At 39.3% G+C, this 20,903-nt stretch overlaps 1 protein-coding gene and 1 pseudogene across 2 annotated transcripts in view; both read left to right on the forward strand.

The window, feature by feature from the left end:
• The window catches only part of NFATC3 (nuclear factor of activated T cells 3), a 137,834-nt gene extending 117,321 nt beyond the window's left edge, over nt 1-20,513 (forward strand). Inside the window, exons 10-11 of one of the 2 annotated variants that reach the window (XM_039221752.1) lie at nt 8,126-8,229; nt 18,316-18,404. In XM_039221752.1, the coding sequence (XP_039077683.1) occupies nt 8,126-8,226 (101 nt within the window). In that variant the 3' untranslated portion in view covers nt 8,227-8,229; nt 18,316-18,404. Of the gene's footprint in view, nt 1-8,125; nt 8,230-18,315 lie in introns of both variants that reach the window. The other variant, XM_039221750.1, reaches the window with a different exon arrangement.
• Nucleotides 17,579-17,679, forward strand: LOC120225493 (annotated as a pseudogene).
• Nucleotides 20,514-20,903: the final 390 nt, after the last annotated feature.

Here is a 20,903-nt window from a genome sequence, read left to right on the forward strand (position 1 = left end):
GAATAGAGGATTTTAAGTTCTCAGAGTTTGAAAGCTGACTAAGGCTCTGTGATGTGTTGGGTTGAAGCTCTTTCCCTGGGTGGCTGAAAGAGATGACATTTATAAAAATGAGAACTTAAAAAAATGACATCACACTAAAGGAATATCAAATAGGAGAGGAACTCGCTAAGGAAATTGGCACAGGCTCTTTGTACAAGATGTCCATAAGCCAAGTGCAAAGGTTACTGAAGCTAGGGCTTTCAAGGTTAGCAGCTAATCAGTCTGTCTCAGGATGGGGAGAAGGTGTGATGAAAAGATGGAATGGATTTCCAAATAAGGGAAGTAGAATGCTTATCTAAATGCGAGTATGCTGAATAAGTTTATTTTTCTGTGTTAAAATGTACTGGGATTTGTTTCAGTCTGATATAGAAAGACATGCAGACATGGAAATGATTGTCATGAAGGAAGTTTACTCACAGATTTCTTGAAATAAGGGAACAGCATAACGCCCAGGGCTGTATGGGGGCAGGATCAGGATTGGTCAGGAGGCAGAGGGGTGAGAGGGAAGATAGTGACCCAGAGCCTGCCTTAGAGTTTTCACAGAAAGAAATGGGTAGGTAGGCTGAGTAAAGCTTAAGATTGGACAGTTTGAGTCATTTTGGCTGGCTTTTGACTATAGACATGGTGCCTAATTGTCTGGTACCTAGCCCCAGGGTGATTTAAGGCAGAAGAAATAGTGGTCTGGTGTGTGAGAGTTTAATAAAAGAGATGGTTGGGGATGTGGGCTCTGGTGTTGGCTCATTTGCATATCAAAGACATTCCCAGGGGCATCATTTGCTGTTTTTAGGAATTAACTAATCCTGGGAGGGGCAGTGTCTCCAGGGTCAAGACCTCAAATGCCAGACCATCAAGAATATAGACAAAACAAACTCTTTAACTATGTATGGAGCTAGCTGTTAACTAGACTCATTGGTGATAATTTTGCAATGTATACAAAAATAAAATCATTATGCTGTACATCTGAAACTAATATACTACTGTATGTCAAGTATATCTCAATTAAAAAAGAATATAAGCAGACTCTGTGTCTCCCTCTCTCTCTGACCCTCCCCTGCTCACGCAGTCTCTCTCTCTCTCTCTCTCAAAAATAAAACTTAAAAAAAAAAAAAAAAGAATTGCTGTGTAGAGTCTTACATTGTAAGCTTACATTGCAAGGTTTTGAACATATGAGTTATGATCTATTTTAGGTTTTAGCTCTGGTTGCTGGTTAGAAAAAAGACTCCAGGGAAGCAAGGGAAGAAACAAGGAGATCAGGCAAAATGCTATTGTGTTAATCTAGGCCAGAAATGATGTTTTAGACGAGGTGGTAAAATAAGGGGCTTTGAAATGGTCTGATTTGGGATGTATTTTAAAGACAAAGCCAATAGTGTTTCCTGACAGATTCCATATAAAGTATGAGAAAAAAGTTAAAGATGATACCAAGATGATGATGTTGTTGTTTTCTGAGAAACTGGAAAGATGGAGTTGCTATCACCTAATATGGGGAAGGCTATAGATGGAGCAAGCTTTGGAGGAAGATCATCTGTTCAGTTTTGTATGTGTTGCATTTAAGATACTTGTTGAACATTCAAGTAGAGATATCAAATAGTCAGTTAGATGAATGAGTCTAGAGTTTGGAAGTGAGTTTTAGAGTGAAGATAAAAATTTGAGAGTTGAGGGCATGCATATGGTATTTGAAGCCATGACACTAGATGAGGGCACTAAATGATAAGTTAATTGTCCTGCTTTTATCAGTTTAAGTATATTATTAATTGCATTTCTTTATAATATTGTAGAAGGCCTGCACATACATTTCATGAGACTCTACCTTCTTTGAGGAAATAAGTAAACAGATTCACAGGTACTAAATGACTTCTTTTGGATCACCAGTACCGTAAAGGATGCAACTAGAGTTCCAAAGCCTTTATTTTCACATACCCATGGCCTTGTTTGTATAAACCAGAAATGTCTGTATATTGATTAGGTGTCTAAAGCAGCTTAGTCAAGTGGAACGGCAACTTGGACAAGTAGGAAATTTTGTTCATCTTTCCACAAACATGTTACAGGTTTGTAAATATTTGTTTATTTAATGTTTGTTTATTTTTGAGAGAGATAGTGCATGTGACTAGAGGAGGGGCAAAGAGCAGTGAAGACAGAGGATCTGATGCAGGCTCTGCGCTCACGTCAGAGAACCCGATGTGGGACTTGAACTCATGAACCGTGAGATCATAACCTGAGCTGAAATCAGATGCTTAACATGATCAAGCCACCCAGGAGCCCCAGGATTTATAAATAGTTAATTTGTTAAAACTTTGAGATAAAAGGAACAAATTCTGTGTCCCACATTTCAAAATTGTAAGAGGAATTTACAAACATCTGGCAGGTCTTGCTTTGAGTTAATGAGAAAATCTAATTCAGTCATTTCATACAGTATTCTCCTATAAGAAAACCCAAGGTTTGTGTTTGAAAATTTTTTAAATGTGGTAAAATGTACATAACAAAATTTAGCATTTTAACCATTTTAAATGTACAGGTCAGTAGCATTAAGTATGTTCACGTATTATGTAACCATCACCACTATTTTGAGAACTTTTGCCTCACCCTAAACAACAGTTCTGTACCCATTAAGCAGTAACTCCTTATTCTCCCCACCCCAGCTTGTGGTAATCTCTATTCTGCTTTCTGTTTCTATGACTTTACCTACTCAAGATATCTCATGTAAATAGTGGAATCATACAACATTTGTCCTTTTAGTGTTTGGCTTATTTCACTTCGCTTAATATATCCCCAGTTCAGCCATGTTGTAATAAGCATGTATCAGAATTTCTTTCCTTTTTATGAATAAATAATATTACATTGTATGTATAATCACATTTTGTTTATCCATTCATCTGTTGAAAGAAATTTGTCTCTACTTTTTTGGCTGTTATGAATAACTGCTGTGAACATTGGTGTGCAAGTATCTCTTTGAATCTCTCTTTTTCAATTCTATTGGGTTTCTCAGAAGTGGAATTGTTGTGTTATATGGAAATTCTTTATTCAACTTTTTGAGGAATTGGTGTTTTTCCCACAGTGGTTGCACCATTTTACATTTACAATGTTTGAGGGTTCAAATTTCTCTACATCCTTGCCAGCACTTGCTATTTTCCATTTTAAAATAATTATAGCCATACTGAGTGGCTATCAAGTGGTATCTCATTCTGATTTTGATTTGCATTTCCCTAATAACAAATGATGTTGGGCTTTTCTTTTTTTCTTTTTTTTTTAATGGTCTTTTTAAATCATTTCTATTTCTCCTCTGGGAAAACAGTCAAATCTCATTTTTTCCTTGTTTTTTTGTTGTTGAGTTGTAGGAGTGCTTGATATATTTTGGATACTAATCTCTTATCAATATATTATTTATAAATATTTTCTCCATTCTTTGTGCGCTCTCTTCACTCTTTTTATTTTTATTTTTTAAGATTTTTTAATTTTTAAGTGATCTCTGCAGCCAGTTTGGGACTTGAACTCACAACCCAGAGATAAAGAGCTGTACTGTGTTCTACTGACCGAGCCGATTAAGTGCCCCACTCTTCACTCATGATAGTGTCCTTTGAGCTTTTTAATTTTGATGAAGTCTTTGTAATCTGTGTTTTCTTTTATTGCCAGTGCTTTTAGAGTTCTCCTTAAATCTCCAGGGTCATGAAGATTTACCCCATGTTTTCTTCTTCTAAGAGTTTTATAATTTTATTATAAAATTAAAAAAAAAATTAATGTTTATTTGAGAGAGAGAGAGAGAGCATGTGCGCAGGGGAGGGACAGAGAGAGAGAGAGATTATTTCACAAGCATGTTCCACACTATCCGTGCAGAGGCCAAGGTGGGGCTCGATTTCATGAACCATGAGATCATGACCTGAGTCGAAATTAAGTTGGACACCCAACTGACTGAGCCACCCAGGCACCCCAAGAGTTTTATATTAGCTCTTATGTTTAAGTCTCTGATCTATTTTGAGTTAACTTCGTATATGGAGTGACATAAGAGTCCAGCTTCCATTCTTTTGCATGTGGATATCTAGTTTTCTATGTATTATTTGTTAAAAAGACTGCCTTTTCCCCATTGAATGTTTGAAAATACTTGAAACAAATCCTGATATATTGTGAGGATTTGTTTCTGGCCTCTCCGTTCCTTTGGTCTATATGTTCTTATGCCAGTATCATGTTGTTTTGATTACTGTAGCTTTGTCCTAAGTTTTGAACTCAGGAAATGAAACCCTTCTATTTTAGTTCTTATTTTCAAAACTGTCTTGGCTCTTCATGGTTCTTTGAGATTCCATATGAATTTCTGGATTGGTTTTTCTATTTCTGTAAAAATGCTGTTGTGATTTTGTTAGGTATTACTAACAGGTTGAATCTGTACATTGCTTTGGGTAGTATTATCATTTTTGGGGAGGGGGTAGTGTTACCATCTTAAAAATATTAAGTTTCGCAATCCATGAACATGGAATATTTTCCAATTATTTAGAGACCTTAATTTCTTTCAACAATGTTTAGTTTTTAGTGTACATATCTTATGCCTCCTTGGCTAATTCCTGAATATTTTATTTTATTTTTTGATGTTATTATAAATGGAGTTGATTTTTAAATTCCTTCTTGGGTTCATTGAAAGTACATAGAACACAACTCAATTTTCTGTGTTGACTTTATATCCTATAACTACTGACTTAATTTATTAATGCTAACATCTTTTATGTTGATTCTTTCAAGCTTTCTGTGTGTAAGATCATGTCATTTGTGAACAGAGATAATTTTACCTCTTCCTTTCCAGTTTGGTTGCCTTATATAAATTTCTTTAGCCTAATAGCTCTGGCTGGAAATTCTTGTACTGTGTTGAATTGGAGTGGCAAAAGTGGACATCCTTGTCATGTTCTTGACCTTAGGGGGAAAACTTTCAATCTTTCACCACTGAGTATGATGTGTTTTTTTCATGTGTGGCCTTTTTATCATGTGGAGGAAATTCCCTTCTAGCCCTAGTTTATTAGGTATTTTTTATCTTGAAAGTGAAATGAATTTCAAATGCTTCTTCTGTATCAATTGAGATCATCTGTAGTGTTTTGTCCTTTATTCTAATAATGTGTAGTAAATTACATTTGTTGCTTTGCATATGCTGAACTATCTTTGCATTCTGGGACTAAATCTCACTTGGCCTTGATGTATATAGTACTTTAAATATACTACTGAATTCAGTTTGTTAGTATTTGTTGAGGATTTTTGCATCTGTATTCACAGGGTGTATTGTGCAGTTTTCTTGTAGTGTCTTTGTCTAGCTTTGGCATCAGTAATGTTGGCTTTGGAATGAGTAAGAAGTATTCCCTCTTCTTTAATCTTTTGGAAGAGTTTAAGAGAAGATTGGTGTTAATTCTTCTTCAAGAGTTTTGTCGGAGTTTTTATGATAGGAAAAAACGAATCAGGTATTTTTTGAAGCTGTCAACAATGTTTCAAGAAATAGAAAGATGTCAGGTTGCCTGGGTGGCTCAGTCAGTTAAGTGTCCAACTTCGGCTCAGGTCATGATCTCACAGTTTGTGGGTTTAAGCCCTGTGTTGGGCTCTGTGCTAACCGCCAGCTCAGAACCTGGAGCCTGCTTCAGATTCTGTGTCTCCCTCTCTCTCTGACTCTCCCCTGCTCACGCTGTCTCTCTAGCTCTCTCTCTCTCAGAAATAAATGAAAAGACATTAAAATTTTTTTTTAAATAAAAGTAAAAAAAAAGTAAATAAAATATAGGAAGATGTCTTAAGGACTATACATTTCCATAAGCACAATCTGAAATTACCATTGCATCATCCAACTCACAGAAGTCATCATCCAACACAGAAGTGTTGACTGCTTAGCTTTGTTTCTGGGCTTCTTTCTTCTTATTTATTGAATCACATGGTCTATACCTTCATGTCTGTTTTGAAGGATTCACCTGTGGAGTTTGGGCATCCTCAAAAAGGAGACTTTTGACTATGTAATATTCAGCCTCTAAAATACTTCACATGAGGCACCTGGGTGGACTTCGGCTCAGGCCATAATCTCACATTTTGTGAGTTTGAGTCCAGCATCAGGCTCTCTGATGCCAGCATGGAGCTGCTTTGGATCCTCTGTCTCCCTCTCTCCCCCTTTCCCATGCTCTCTCTCTTTCTCTCTGTCTCTCAAAAATAAACATTTTAAAAAATAAATACTTCACATATTCTTTAATCCTTAAATCCCCTTTGAAAGCTTGATGGATGATTTCAAGTTTAGTGATAAAAAAGCTTAGGACAGAAAAACTTTGCCTGTAAACACAAAGGATTTTTGGCTTTTGTGTTTTGTTTTGACTTTTTAATTGAGGCTGCATTTTGCACAGATTGTCTCCTCCTTTGTTTTACCTCCTTTATCAGCCTAAGACAAGGGTATTAATTTTTATTCACAGAGACTATATACAGATTCTCCTCTGCTAAGATAAAATAAGCATTCTTCTAAAATCTAAAAGGTTAGGTCCTTTTGTTTGAGGTTGGGCAAGCAAAGGCTAAAAATAATTCCTTAGAGGCCAGAGGAGAAGGCTTTGCATCCCTTGTGTAGGGGCTCTCTAGCCATCTGACTGTCAGTCTTTATCACAAAACTGACCAGTGGTGACTTTTCTTGGCTACAGTGACTTTTAAACATTTTAGATGGCTTCCTACAGTAAGAAGTAAGTTTGGGACACCTGGGTGGCTCAGTCATTTGAACGTCTGACTTCAGCTCAGGTCATGATTTCACAGTTTATGAGTTTGAGCTCCACCTCGGGCTCGGTGCTGTCAATGCAGAGCCTACTTGAGATACTCTGTCCTCCTCTCTGTCTGCCCCTCCCCTGCTCAAGCTCTCTGTCTCAAAAATAAACATTTAAAAAAAAGAAGTAAGTTTTATAGCATGGCCTAGTACACAGCAAACAAAAATATATATACAACTAACATGAAAGTCTCAAAGGCCAGTTATTTTTTTTAATTCTTTTTAATGTTTATTTATTTTTGAGAGAGACAGAGAGAAGGACAGAGTGCAAGCAGGGGAGAGACAGAGAGAGGGAATCAATCCCAGTCTGGCATGGGAGCCTGTGATCTTAACCACTATACCACACTGCCAGGAAACTACTTTTGTGTTCCTAAACCATGTTTTTAAAAAATTTTTTTAATGTTTTTTTTTTTTTTTTTTGAGAGAGAGATAGATACAGCGTGAGCAGTGGAGGGTCAAAGAGAGAGGGAGTCACAGAATCTGAAGCGGGCTTCAGGCTCCGAGCTGTCAGCACAGAGCCCAATGCGGGGCTCAAACCCGCAAACTGTGAGATCATGACCTGAGCTGAAGTCAGATGCTTGATCAGCTGAGCCACCCAGGTACCCCTCAGAGGCCAGTTCTTAACTTTTATTAAAGAAGATGTAGGCTGCTATTTTCTGTTTTGTTCTATTTCTTTTTAAAAAGATACTGTTCTCAACTTGCTGCATTGATTTAGTAACCTTGCAAATAAATACACACTTCAGTTTTAAAAATATTCCTCCACGACCCCTAAATTTACCTGTGCATGTAGTTTTCAGAGCTCCTACCCTTACACATTTTGATTCTATGGCCTGAAGTGAAACCTAGGCCATGTTTCTATTTTTGTTAAGTGATAATTCTGATGTAACCTAGGACAAGTATTTGGGAACTACTAATATCCAATTTAATATAAACTATTTAGTTTAAAACTAAATATGTCATAAAAATTGCTGAAACTGGGGCACCTGGCTGTCTCATTCAGTAGAATATGCAACTCTTCATTTTGGAGACATGATTTTGAGCCCTTTGTTGGGGGTAGAGTTTACTTAAAAAATAAATAAAATAAAATAAAATTGCTGAAGCCATCATCGTGACTTTTTAAATTATTGCCCTTTTAATTTTGGGAAAGAAATTAGCCATTACCTAAACTCTCTAGACTCCAATATTCGTATTATCTAATGTAATTTGGGGAACCGTTTTATGTAGTGATTGACAGATAAAAGATGATTAAATTCCTCTATTATAGAAAACAGGCTGGGCATGTAGTAGATTAAGTTACTCTCTGGTTTGTTCCATTCAGTAGTGATGTTGTCTTCTTTGACACAGACCAGTTTATGTCTGACTTGGAACACCAGCCATCAGGTTCAGCAGAGAAATGGCCTAACCACAGTGAGCTCTCATGTCCAGCTCCTTTCTGGAGAATCTAGAGGGTGAGTGTTGATTGAAATATGTCATTGTTTTTATACCCAAGTCTGGTATTTGCATGCAGTGGCTGGATTTGCATGTGCTACAGAGGATGGGGTATACATGGGCATCTTGGTAGGTCCACTCATTATCTTTAGAGCTACACTTTGAGTACAAGACTCTGCTCTTTATTTTAAAAATTTTTAACGTTTCTTTCTTTTGAGAGAAAGAGAATTTGTGCAAGCAGGGCAGGGGTTGAGAGAGAGGGAGAGAGAATCCCAAGCAGACTCTATGCTGTCAGCACAGAGCCTGATCTCAGGAACTGTGAGATCATGACCTGAGCCAAAATCAAGAGTCAGATCTTTGACTGAGCCACGCAGGGCCCCAAGATTCTGTTTTTTATTTATATTTTATTTATTTTTGAGAAAACACGAGTCAGGGAAGGGAAGAGAGAGGGGGATATGGAGGATCCAAAGCGAGCTCCATGCTAACAGCAATTAGCCCAGTGCAGGGCTTGAACTCATGAACTGTGGTATTATGACCTGAGCTGAAGTTGGAGGCTCAACTGACTGATCCACTCAGGTGCCCCAAGACTCTGCTTTGTAAGTCTAACCACCTTGAGGCGTGTACACTAGTGCTTATGAATTTAATCTGAGTTTGAGTAGAAAGCGAGTGTTTTACTGAATTTATTAAATTCAAAGCAGAGAAGCCTATCTATAAGAATTCTGTGGCTTGGGGGGCGCCTGGGTGGTTCAGTTGGTTATGCATCCAGCTCTTAATTTCAGTTCAGGTCATGATCTCACAGTTCATGAAATCGAAGCCAGCATCTGGCTCTGCACTGACAGTTCGGAGCCTGCTTGGGATTCTCTTTCTCCCTCTTTATCTCTCTCTTTCTTAAAATAAATAAATAAACTTAAAAAAAATTCTATGGCTTGGGTGCTGAGTAAACTTGGTTGTTGGTCAGATGTATAAACTTATCACTAGTCAATCAAGTACTCTAAGTTTTGACGTGAGACAGTATGGAATGTAAATAAATCAGGACATTTTATCCATGTGCCAGAGGCAACATGGATCATTTACCCTTGAGCGCCCCCTATAGGCCCATGTGTGCATTCCTAATAGTTCTTCTGGGACTCCCATTTGGAAAGAATCCATAGAAATGAAGCCTGTGTGAGGGAGGAGGTGGGCCTCACGCCTCTAGACCTCAGCAACCCACCAGGAACACAGTTCTCCCTCATTGTCATGCAGCTCCTTTCTCTAAAGACTCTGAAAGCTTCTGAGGGGCACCTGGGTGGCTCAGTCGGTTTAAGTATCTGACTTAGGCTTAGGTCATGATCTCCCAGTTCATGAGTTTGAGCTCAGAGCCTGGAGCCTGCTTCAGATGCTGTCTGTCTCTCAAAAATAAACAAACATTACAAAAATTTTTTTAAATTAAGAAAGAAAATAAAGACTCTGAAAGCCACTGAGAACATAGGTGATAGAAATTATAAATATATAAATTATAATTCTCAACATGCCACTTGAATTTAAATTTAATAAAATTAGATTTGGAAGGGGACTACCCATATCTTTATATATGGGATACTGAAGCCTCCTGACTAGCTAGACAAGGCACCAAAACACTGGCTTCTCCCAGAAGCTGAGCCTACCCTGGTCTCACATCATTCTTGTCTCTAGTCATGAGAGGAATAGAAGTGGCAACTAAATTCCTGCATCTGTCTAAGGAGAGTTAGAACCTGAAGTGTTTTTTTTAAATTGAAGTATAATTGACATATAATATCCTATTACATTTCAGGTGTCTATCACACTAATTTGATATTTTTATACATTATAAAATGATGCCTGTGATAAGGCTAGTTACCATCTGTCACCATACAAAGTTATTACAATATTATTGACTATATTTCCTGTGTTGTACATTACAACCCCATGACTTAACTATTTTATAGCTGGAAGATTAATTTACCCTAGTTATATCTCAGCTGAACCAAAGATTAAAGTTTTCTGTCTTCTAGAATTTACTCCATAGCTCTTCCCATGCATGAAGCAATAAGTAAGTTGGTCACTAATGATCTTGATAAGAAGTATTTCTGTGGAATGAGGGGATCAATGTATGACTAAGGGTTGAACAGGAAGTAAGAACATAGAAACAGCAGGCAGTGTATATAACTTCCTTTAAGATATTAAGCAATGATGGGGCCTGGGTGATTGATTTCATTGAGCATCTGACTTCAGCTCAGGTCATGGTCTCACGGTCTGTGAGTTCAAGTCCTGCATAGGGTGAACACAGGCCCTGCTTTGGGTGAGGCCCGCTTCTCTCTTTCTCCCAGTCACACTCTCTCCCAATCGCTCTCTCTCTGTCCCTCGTGGGATTCCCCCCTCCCCCCAACCCACCCCTTGCTCACTTGCTCCCTTTCTCTAAACAAACAAGCTTTCTTTGCCAAGTCCTCAAAAAAAAAAAAAAAAGTTAATCAATGAACTAAAAAAATAGATATAGAGGGTTACAGGGGATCTAGGGTTTTTATTTGTTTGCTTCCTTGTTTAAGATGACCTAGTGTCCTTAGCAATGATGAGAAAGATCCAGGAGGGAAGAAGGTAGGTAGGTTGATTGAAGAGCTGGAAGAATGAAGAAAATTCTTAGAGCAGGTCTTGAAGAGGCCAGCATATAGGATCCGTAGCACAGGTAGTGGGTGAGTCATGTAGATTTATGGCTCTGGAGCTCAGGTTAGGCCTTTCCGGGTCAGAGATTTGGGAGTCAACACTGTGTGTTTATTTTTTAATTTTTTTAATCTTTATTCATTTTTTTTTTGAGGGAGAGAGAGAGATTGCTAATGGGGGAGGGACAGAGAGAGAGAGAGAGAGACAGAATCTGAAGCAGGGTCCAGACTGAACTGTCAGCACAGAGCCCAACATGAGGCTTGACTTCACGAACTGTGAGATTCATGACCTGAGCCAAAGTCATACACTTAACCGACTCAGCCACCCAGGTGCCCCAACAGTATGTATTTAGAAATGGACAAGATTATTCACAGATTATTTCTGGAAAAAAAAAAAAAATAGGGATAAGGAAAGAACCTTCTTATAATCTTAAAATTCTTCTGAATCTAACGTCTTAACACAAATTTTAAAAAAGTGTTTTTTGCTGATACAAAAGGATGCATGCTGATAGCTGATACTTGAATACACTTTTAGGTACCTGTGTACTGTTTACTCAGCTGGAGATGTATTGTTTTTCTTTGAATAATGTTTTGAGTTACAACATTTTCTACAGTAAAGATATGTATGACACTGAGTATAACATGACACACATAAGAGATTTCTTAAAAAGAGGATACTTGGAGCGCCTGGGTGGCTCAGTTGGTTGAATGTTCAACTTTGGCTCGGGTCATGATCTCTCAGTTCATGAGTTCAAGCCCTGTGTCAGGCTCTGGACAGCTCAGAACCTGGAGACTGGGTCCGATTCTGTGTCTCCCTCTCTTCTCTGTGCCCCTCCCCTGCCTCCTCTTTCTCTCAAAAATTAAAAAAAAAAAGAAAAAGAAAGGGCTCTCAATAACAAGACTGATACCTCTGCTACCACCTCCCAGGTTCATTGAAAAAAAGTGTTATAATTTTTCTGTACTAGTATTAAAAGCCAATGTTAAGGGGCACCTGGGTGGCTCAATTGGTTAAGTGTCCAAGTCTTGATTTCAACTCAGGTCATGATCTCACAGTCCATGAGGTCCATCCCCAAGTTGGGTTTTGTACTGGCAGCACAGAACCTGCTTGGGATTCTCTCCCTCTCTCTCTACCCTTCCCCTGCTCATGTTCTCTATCTCTCTCTCTCTTTAAAAAATAAATATATAAACTTATTTTTAAGCTAGAGTTAAGAGTAAAAGATATCTTTTGAGCTATGTATATATATTCATTTTGTCCTGTGGTTGGAAGTTGTCTAGTGTTCAGGGTGAATTTTAAAATGACTTAGTTAAAAACTTGGCGTGATAAAGTTCAAGCTGTTTATCTTGGTTCTTGCTTAAAATAATTATTCTTTCTGTGTTGCTTTATGGTGGTGAGTTTTATTTTTGTTAACAGTATAAGCTAGGTTACTATAATGGAGGTTCCAAATATAATGGCTTTACCACATTGGAAGTTTCTCTCATACTTCATGGCATATTTTAATCCAGAGATCAGGATTCCTTTATTTCATTGTTCCTCTATTTCCTTAGGTATTTTCACAGCAGTCACCACTTTGACTCAGTCAGCCTGAAGCTGGGGAAGAGATAGGGGGAAGGAAGTGAAGAGGCTATTGAGTTTGCAGAGAGTAAGATACACTTTTGTTCACATTTCATTGGAAAAGAACAAATTGTCTTTAGCTTGAGAAAGTATGTTCATCAAACTTTGATAAATTCAAATTAATTATCCAGCTAATGGCCTAAATCAGTGAATTCAGTTATTTAATGTATTTAGTTTAGATAGTATTCTTACAAATCATCAATAACCTAAAAGTTTATCTTGGTAAAACTGTTATAGAATAATAAACCATAAATACTAGATTTCTTTTTCTTTTAATGTTTTCTTTCTGAGAGAGAGACAGCGTGAACAGGGGAGGGTCAGAAAGAGAGGGAGACACAGAATCTGAAGTAGGCTCCAGGCTCTGAGCTGGCTGTCAACACAGAGCCCGACGCAGGGTTCGAACCCACGAACCATGAGATCTTGACCTGAGTCAAAGTCAGACGCTTAACTGACTGAGCCACTCAGGCACCCTCTGATACACTAGATTTCTTATCCATTTAAAATCATTCCTGTTTATTTCCACATTTTTCATTTTTTCATTTCAAGGAAAATTCAGAAAATGATTGCAACCTTTATTTTATAAAAAATAACTTCTCCAGGGGTCCCTGGGTGACTCAGTCAGTTAAGTGTTTGACTTTAGCTCAGGTCATGATCTCAGAGTTCGTGGGTTTGAGCCCTGTGTCAGGCTCTGTGCTGACAGCTCAGAGCCTGGACTTTGCTTTGGATTCTGTGTCTCCCTCTCTCTGCCCCTACCCTGCTTGCACTCTGTCTTTTTCTATCTCTCAAAAATAATAAATAAACGTTAAAAAATTTAAAAAGGGGCACCTGGGTGGCTTAGTTGGGTAAGCGTCCAACTTTGGCTCAGGTCATGATCTCGGGATTCACAAATTTAAGCCCTATGTCAAGCTCTGTGCTGACTGCCCAGAGCCTGGAGCCTTTTTCAGTTTCTGTGTCTCCCTCCCTCTGCCCCTCCCTCGCTCGTGCACTATCCCTTTCTCTCTCAAAAATAAATAAAACAGTAAAAAAAAAAAAAAAAAGGAAAGAAAGAAAGAAAGAAAAGAAACCTTCTCCAGGGGTACCCGAGTGGCTCACGTTGCTTAAAGCATCCCAACTCTTGATTTCAGCTCAGGTCACGGTCTCATAGTTTGCAAGTTCAAGCCCTACATTGGGCTACACACTGGCAGTACAGATCCAGCTTGGAATTCTGTCTCCTCCTCTCTCTCTCTCTCTCTCTCAAAAGAAATAAATAAACTTAAAAAATAATGTCTCCATAAAATTGTTCACCAGACAATACTTTTAATTTGGGGTATAGGGAAGGGAAGGAAAGGTGAATTTGCCAAACTTGGATGAATGTCCATAGTGGAGTCTAATTATACCCAGAAATCCTTTACAAAAATGCTCTAAGATGTTCAGTTGCTAGTTGGAAAGGCCCTTTGGGCTTTTGCATATATGACTATGTATCTGCCTACTCCAGAAGTAGTGTCCTGGGTTACCCTGCCCCTCTCCACCTAGTGGTGAGATTTCATACCACACCATGCTTGTCAGCTCTAGCTCTGAAACCTTAAACTCTAAATTAAATAGGCCTTTTGTTCCTCAGACACCGTATTCTTGTGTGGAGATAGCATTCCAATGGACTGTTAATTTGAATAGCAATTTTTGTATAAAAACCTTGTTCTTAACAGCAAATGTTGCTGATGGCTCTGACTGCTTCTGTTGTGGTGGCACAGGCAGTCCAGGTGTTGGAGTAGTGGGAGTTGATGGCACCTGTCACAAGTGGGACAAAATCTGTGACCTACATAACCTGTTGGCATGGGTGTTGAGGGTTGTTGACTCTTGTTCTAGGTGTTTTAATTCACTTTATTCTTTAAAGGAGGGAAATGATAAAGAGAAAGAGGTATAAACTCTTTCTGCTCTTAAATTGGTGAAAAAAAAATAAAGCCATCTCACATACTTTCTGGAAATAACATAGCTTTGATCAGGCTTTTGCTATAAACAGCATCTCCTGGCTACCTCAAAAAAATGATGTGTTTATCATCAGAGTGTACTTGGTAAGTGGGTGGATAATGCTGGATATACCCTCATCCTCAAGAAAATATAAGCACTGACTTTCTCAAAGACACAGGAAAACAGTACATTGTATGGGTTTTTTTGTTGTTTTTAATTTTTTGTTAATGTTTATTTTTGAGAGAGAGAGTGTGTATGCACGCACAGGCAGGAGAGGGATTGAGAGAGAGACAGACAAAATCTGAACCAGGCTCCAGGCTCTGGGCTGTTAGCACAGAGCCTGACACGGGGCTTGAATCCGTGAACTGAGATCATGACCTGAGCCGAAGGTGGATGTTCAACTGACTGAGCTACCCAAGCATCCTGGTTTTTGATGATGATAAAGCACCATTTCTAATCACCTTATAGTTTTAAAACTTGAACAATGAGATAACTTAACAGTGTTACATGGCATCTTGGAATATCTCTTACGTCACCGTTCTTGGAAGGGATAAGTATTGGGAAAAGATGACTGTCAGCTGGTACTTGCTTCTATATTTGGCTTGTTGCCACAGCTGGGAGACCTGTCTAAAATAGACACATAGATACTGTTAAAATCAAAATCAGATGTCATCTGTTAGTCTTAATAACATTCTGTGGTCCACTTCCTATCCCATCACCTAGTGAACTTTCAGTGTACTAATTCCCCATAGTTTCCAAGTAATTGTATTGAATTAGGATCCATTTATTCAGTCATCTGAAATTGATGCTTCCTTATTAGTAAGGTCCTTGCCCTTCAGGAGCTCACAGGCTATTTGAGAGACAGATAATGATGACCCCTACTGATAATCTAATGTGATGAATTATGTTAGAGGCTATGCACGGAGATCATGGGTCATCCTTTGCCTCCCTCGTTGCATGAGACCAGCCCATTGACTTACACACGGAGTCCACACTGAAAACACTCTTCTTTGCTTGTTATGTAGCTTGGAATAACAGGTGCCAACGGCTGCCCTGTCTATTTATGTCCCCTTTATATTCTCTCTTTCCTGACTCCCTCTCCCATTAATGCACTCACTCTCCCTCCCCTGGCGTCACCACAAGTGTCTGGGTCTTTTGCATTTTCTTTGTCTAAATGATTCCCCTCCACCTCCATTTCTCTGCTCTTGGCCTTCAAGAAATGATAGGTGTTTGGAAATTGATTTCACTATTTACTGAGCAAATTATGTGAACTGTCAAAGACTCAGTTAACTGATCTATAAAGTCGCGGTAGTAGTTATCTTAAAATGTTATGAAGACTGAAATAAGATACAAAATTTCAATTGCAAACTCTTGTAGATGCTCAATAAATATTTGTGAAGTGAATGTTAGTTCCCTTCTGATAGTCAGGAGTATATGAATTTGAGGAATTTTTAAAATTACCTAAACTGTAAAAAGATTGGATTTTAATACTTGAAAGGGGCACCTGGGTGGCTCAGTGACTGAGCATCCTACTCTTAATTTGGGCTCAGGTCACCATCCCAGGTTCATGGGATCAAGCCTTGCCTCGGGCTCCTGCTCACACTCTCTCCCAGTTCTCTCTCTCTTTAAAAAAAAAGATGTTAATACTTGAGGATTTTTTTAAGTGATTATTAGTGTCTCCTTGGCTCTGTGATCACAGCACATTCTAAGTATAGAATTTTTTCTTGTCCTGGCCTATTTTTGTTTATAACAGCTGAATTGAGATATAATGTATTACTATAGAATTCACCCTTGAAAATACACCATTCAGTGTTTTTAGTATATTCACAGAGTTGTGCAACTATCACCACTATCTCATTTTAGAAAATTTTTATTACTCCAAAAAGAATCTCATCTCATACCTGTTAGCAGTCATCTCCCATTCCTTCCTCACCATAACTCCTGGCAAGCACCTATTTTCTGTCTGTGGTTAATCAGCTCTGGCCCTTTTATTTTATTTTTTTTAAGAGCTTTTAATGTTTATTTTTGAGAGAGAGAGAGTCAGAGTGTAAGCTGGGGAAAGGAGAGAGAGACACACACACAATCTGGAGCAGGCTCCAGGCTCTGAGCTGTCAGCACAGAGCCAGATGCGGGGCTCAAACCCACAAACCGTGAGATCATGACCTGAGCTGAAGTTGGATGCTTAACCGACTGAGCCAACCAGGCACGCCAGTTCTGGCCCTTTTATACAAATGGAATCAAACAATATATGATCTTTTGTATCTGATTTCTTTCACTTAGCATAATGTTTTCAAAGTTCACCCATGGTCTAGCATATATTAGAACTTCATTTTTTTTTTTAATTTTTTTAAAATGTTTTATTTATTTCTAGGAGAGAGAGAGAGCGTGAGCAGGGGAGGGTCAGAGAGAGAGGGAGTCACAGACTGAAACAGGCTCCAGGCTCTGAGCTGGCAGTCAGCACAGAGCCTGACGCGGGGCTCGAACCCACGAACCACGAGATCATGACCTAAGCGAAAGTCGGATGCTTAACTGACTAAGCCACCCAGGCGCCCCAGAACTTCATTTCTTCTTAAGGCTGAATGATATTTCCCTGTATAGATAACCCATAATTTGCTTATCCATTCATCACTTGGTAGATGGTAGATATTTGGGTTGTTTCTACTTTGGAGTTATTATGAATAATACCGCTATGAATTTATATTAAGGTACAAGGTTTTGGTTTTTGTTTCTGTTTTTTAATGTTTATCTTGAGAGAGAGTGCAGGTATATAAGTAGAGGAGGAGAGAGGGAAAGGGAAAGCAAGACTCCCAAGCTGACTTGGGGCTCGATCCCACAACTATGAGATGATGACCTGAGCTGAAATCAAGAGTTGGATGCTCAACCAGCTGAACCACCCAGGCGCCCCTTGAGTACAAGTTTTTGTGTGGACATATGTTTTCAGTTCTTGTGAATATATGCTTAATCTTTAGTTGATAAAGAAAATAATTTTCATTTCAAAGCAAAGAATTCTCATGATGAGAGAACTGAAGGTTATTATTGGGGGAATTTGGGGTTTTCTTTCTATACTGGTTTCTTAAGATTGGAGTTTTTCTGTATGAGACCTCATGGAGCACTGTGCTTCTAGGAGTGCTTGGCTTGTCACAGAAACCAACAAAAAGCAAGGTGCTCGCTTCAGCACATATACTAAAATTGGAACAATACAGAGAGTAGCATGGCCCCTGTGCAAGGATGACATGCAAACTCATGAAGTATTCCACATTTAAAAAAGAAAGAAAAAGAAAGGTCTCTTCTGAAAGGATGAGAAACAATTAAAAAGTGCCCATATAATAAAGGATGCTTAATTAGCATAACAAAATAACTCCCAGATCTTCTCTTATTCTCACCAAAGCATTTATTTTCATTCACTTTTCATACACAGTACACTTCAGAAATCAGAAAGGGAAAAACCCTCCTGTAGTGATGCAAATTCAGGAAAAGTTAGATGAATGTTAACACATTTCAGATGTATTCTCTCCTCTGCTCTAGAACATAAGCTTTTAGAGAGAGGGTAAGAATATTTCCTATTCTCTGAGCCATCTCTCTTCCCAACCCAAACTGGACTGAAAGAGAAAGAGGGGTCTGGAACAGCTTCTCAAAGGTGCTCTTCATTCCATCTAGGAGCAGGCTTTAAAGCACTGCATTTGCCTTTATAGAAAACTGCTTTTCCCTTTTGTGCCCTCTGGTCCCAGACCTTTGTAACCTTTGGAGCCACAGTCTCATGATGGTTTAGGCAAATTTGCTGGTTCTAACCTTTATAGATGGAGAGGGGGGGAAATGTCTTTGAAGTGGAACTTGCCATTGAGCATCATATGGTCAGTCACACAGAGGTCACTAATCACTCTCCCTTTTTTGTTTTTCAGTGAACGAGATAATTGGGAGAGACATGTCCCAGGTTTCCGTTTCCCAAGGAACAGGGGGGAGCAGGCAGGCTCCCCTCCCGGGTCCCAATTCCCTGGATTTAGGAAGATCCGATGGGCTCTGACAGTGCTCCCTGCAGCCACGTGTCCACCACCATGTACTTCTCATCATGTTTCTCTCCTTGGACCTTGGGTTTCCAACTCTGTGGCCTTCAGGACTGGTGCCAGGAGTTGGGATCACTGTGGGGAAAGCAGCATTCCTCCACCTCAGGCCTTGAGTAGATTTTGTAAAAGAACAGGAGCAGCAGAGACTGAGCTTTGGGGAAATGAGCTTTGCTTTTTATATTTAAATAGGATACTTTTATATGATGGGTGCTTTTGAGTGTGAACGCAGCAGGCTCTCGCATTTCAGAGGTGCTGCTTTTGCAAGTGACCTGGTTGCTTAGCTATGATTGGTGATTTGTACTCCTTTATGGTCATTTGAAGGACTCTTTAGCTTTGATGATTATTTTTAAAGTAGGAACTTTTGATAAAACCTTCCAGAGGTAAACATAATAGAAAAAAAATCCTCCCAAGCCTACACCTATGCCTCAGAAACAGCATGTCCTAAAGCCTTTCATAGATTTATAGGAAATAAAGCCAAATGTAGCTCATACCTCTTTATAAAAGTAAACTGTTAAAGAGGAGACCATTCCAATCATTGAAGTGTTGGAATATAAAATGACATTCCAGAGCATAGCCTTTTTGTAACTTTCTAGGTAATCTTTCTGCAATCTCTCCATACTGACTCCATGTTGAAATTGCTTTTTTTGCCTCAGGGCCTTGGATAAGATAGCTACAAATAAGGTAACTTTGAAAGGTGGGTTGTTTTAGCTTCATAGCTTTAATATCTTGCCATCCTGCAAACAAGTAGGCTGTGGACTGCTTTTCCCTTTTGTGCCCTCTGGTCCCAGACCTTTGTAACCTTTGGAGCCACAGTCTCATGATGATTTAGGCAAATTTGCTGGTTCTAACCAATTTCTAGAGGCCATGCTGTGTCAGAAGCTAAGCACAAATGAGCTGTACTTTAGAACAGTAGAGAAAATGCAGGACTCCAGATGGGAAGTTTTTAAGATTCACGGTGGCATGGAAAGCTTATTCCTCATTCTGTTTACAGCCTAAAATGATTCTGGCCTACTGTGTCCTATCTGCGTGGCCTAAAAACCAGCCTTTTCCCCAAAGGCTTCGAGGCAAACCCAAACATGCAGTAGCATCATAGACCTGACCCTCCACACCAAAGATGCCCTGGTGCTGCTGCTGGTGAGGCTGGTGCCCAAGGCAGGGGCCAGCAAGAAACTCCAGCCTGCTGTCTACCAAAGGAGGTGCCCGAGTTGGGTGCTTTTTCTAAACCCTCCCCTTACCCCTCCCTTTAATGGGATTAGTTACCTGCTCAAGGCCGGGCCCATTTCAGAGCCCCTGAAGTTTGCAGTACGTTTTCAAACAAAATCATGTAATTTCATTTATTCAGGAAGCAAATTTTTTGAGTGCCTATTTTGCGTGACAGTGTGCTGAGCTGGTCAAAGGGCTTGAAGTTACTCCTGGGGACTAGGAGTTCTAGATGCCAGGACTCCATTGAAACCAAGGCAGAGGGAGCCAGTTCATTGCCCACCACCTCTAATCACCAGGTAGGAGCTGTTGACCTCCTACAGGATGAAGTATGGTCTTTTTTTTCTTCTTCTTCATTAAACTATGATGATTTATATTTTTTTCCTTAAAACTAGTTAGAGAAAAATGTCTGTCCTTCAGCAAATCACTCTGGTCCCTTCTGGAGCTGGGTGTCTTCAGATTTTCTTTTAAAGTAAGTTTTGTGTCAGAGTGTGGACAGTGAGATTTGCTTCAGGGCCTGTAGTTGGAAGCCCACAGCTTCTTTTGGTTTGGAGGGGTTGTGGGAGGCAGCCCCTGATGAGGTTTCAGACAGTGGCCAGACTTGCCTCCACCCTCTTGCCCCTGGGGTAGCTGCCTCACATAAGGCTCTTGTAAGAGTTCTCCTTACAAGACCCTTCGGGGGTCGCTCTGCTGCCCTCAGGAATAAAAGCCTCTATGATCCAGAGTTGCTATGCACCAAATTTTGATGCCTTTTAAATACCTTGATGCCTGTAGCACTAGAAATGCTTTCCTATTTAAAATAAAAGTTAAATTTCAAAACAGAGCTTTATATACTATATGAGCAGTCTTGTATCCTTTTGTAAAATCTTTGGTTTAAGAGTCAGTATTTTTTGGCTTTGGAGGTAAAGACTTTAAACTTTTGTGCAACATAAGTGGTGTTAAAGCACACATCATTGGACTATGCAAGTTGACTTCTAGCAGCGACATTTAGCAACTGGGCATGTCCTAGCACCCACCCCTACCCCTCCAACCTGTGCTAGATCTTGAGTTCAGGAATGGGTTAATAAGCAGCCTTCTGTTTACTAGAGATACACAGAGAAACATGGCTGAAAACAGCTTGAAAGGGAACAGTGGTCTCGTCTTCAGGTGCACATGTGGTGTTGCTGCCTGAAGGGCAACCTACCCCTGCCCTTCAGGGGCTAACCACTATCACCAGAGTTCTACTG

Source organism: Hyaena hyaena, unplaced genomic scaffold (genome assembly GCF_003009895.1).
Source record: "Hyaena hyaena isolate Hyena2069 unplaced genomic scaffold, ASM300989v1 scaffold_18, whole genome shotgun sequence".
Lineage (NCBI taxonomy): Eukaryota > Metazoa > Chordata > Mammalia > Carnivora > Hyaenidae > Hyaena > Hyaena hyaena.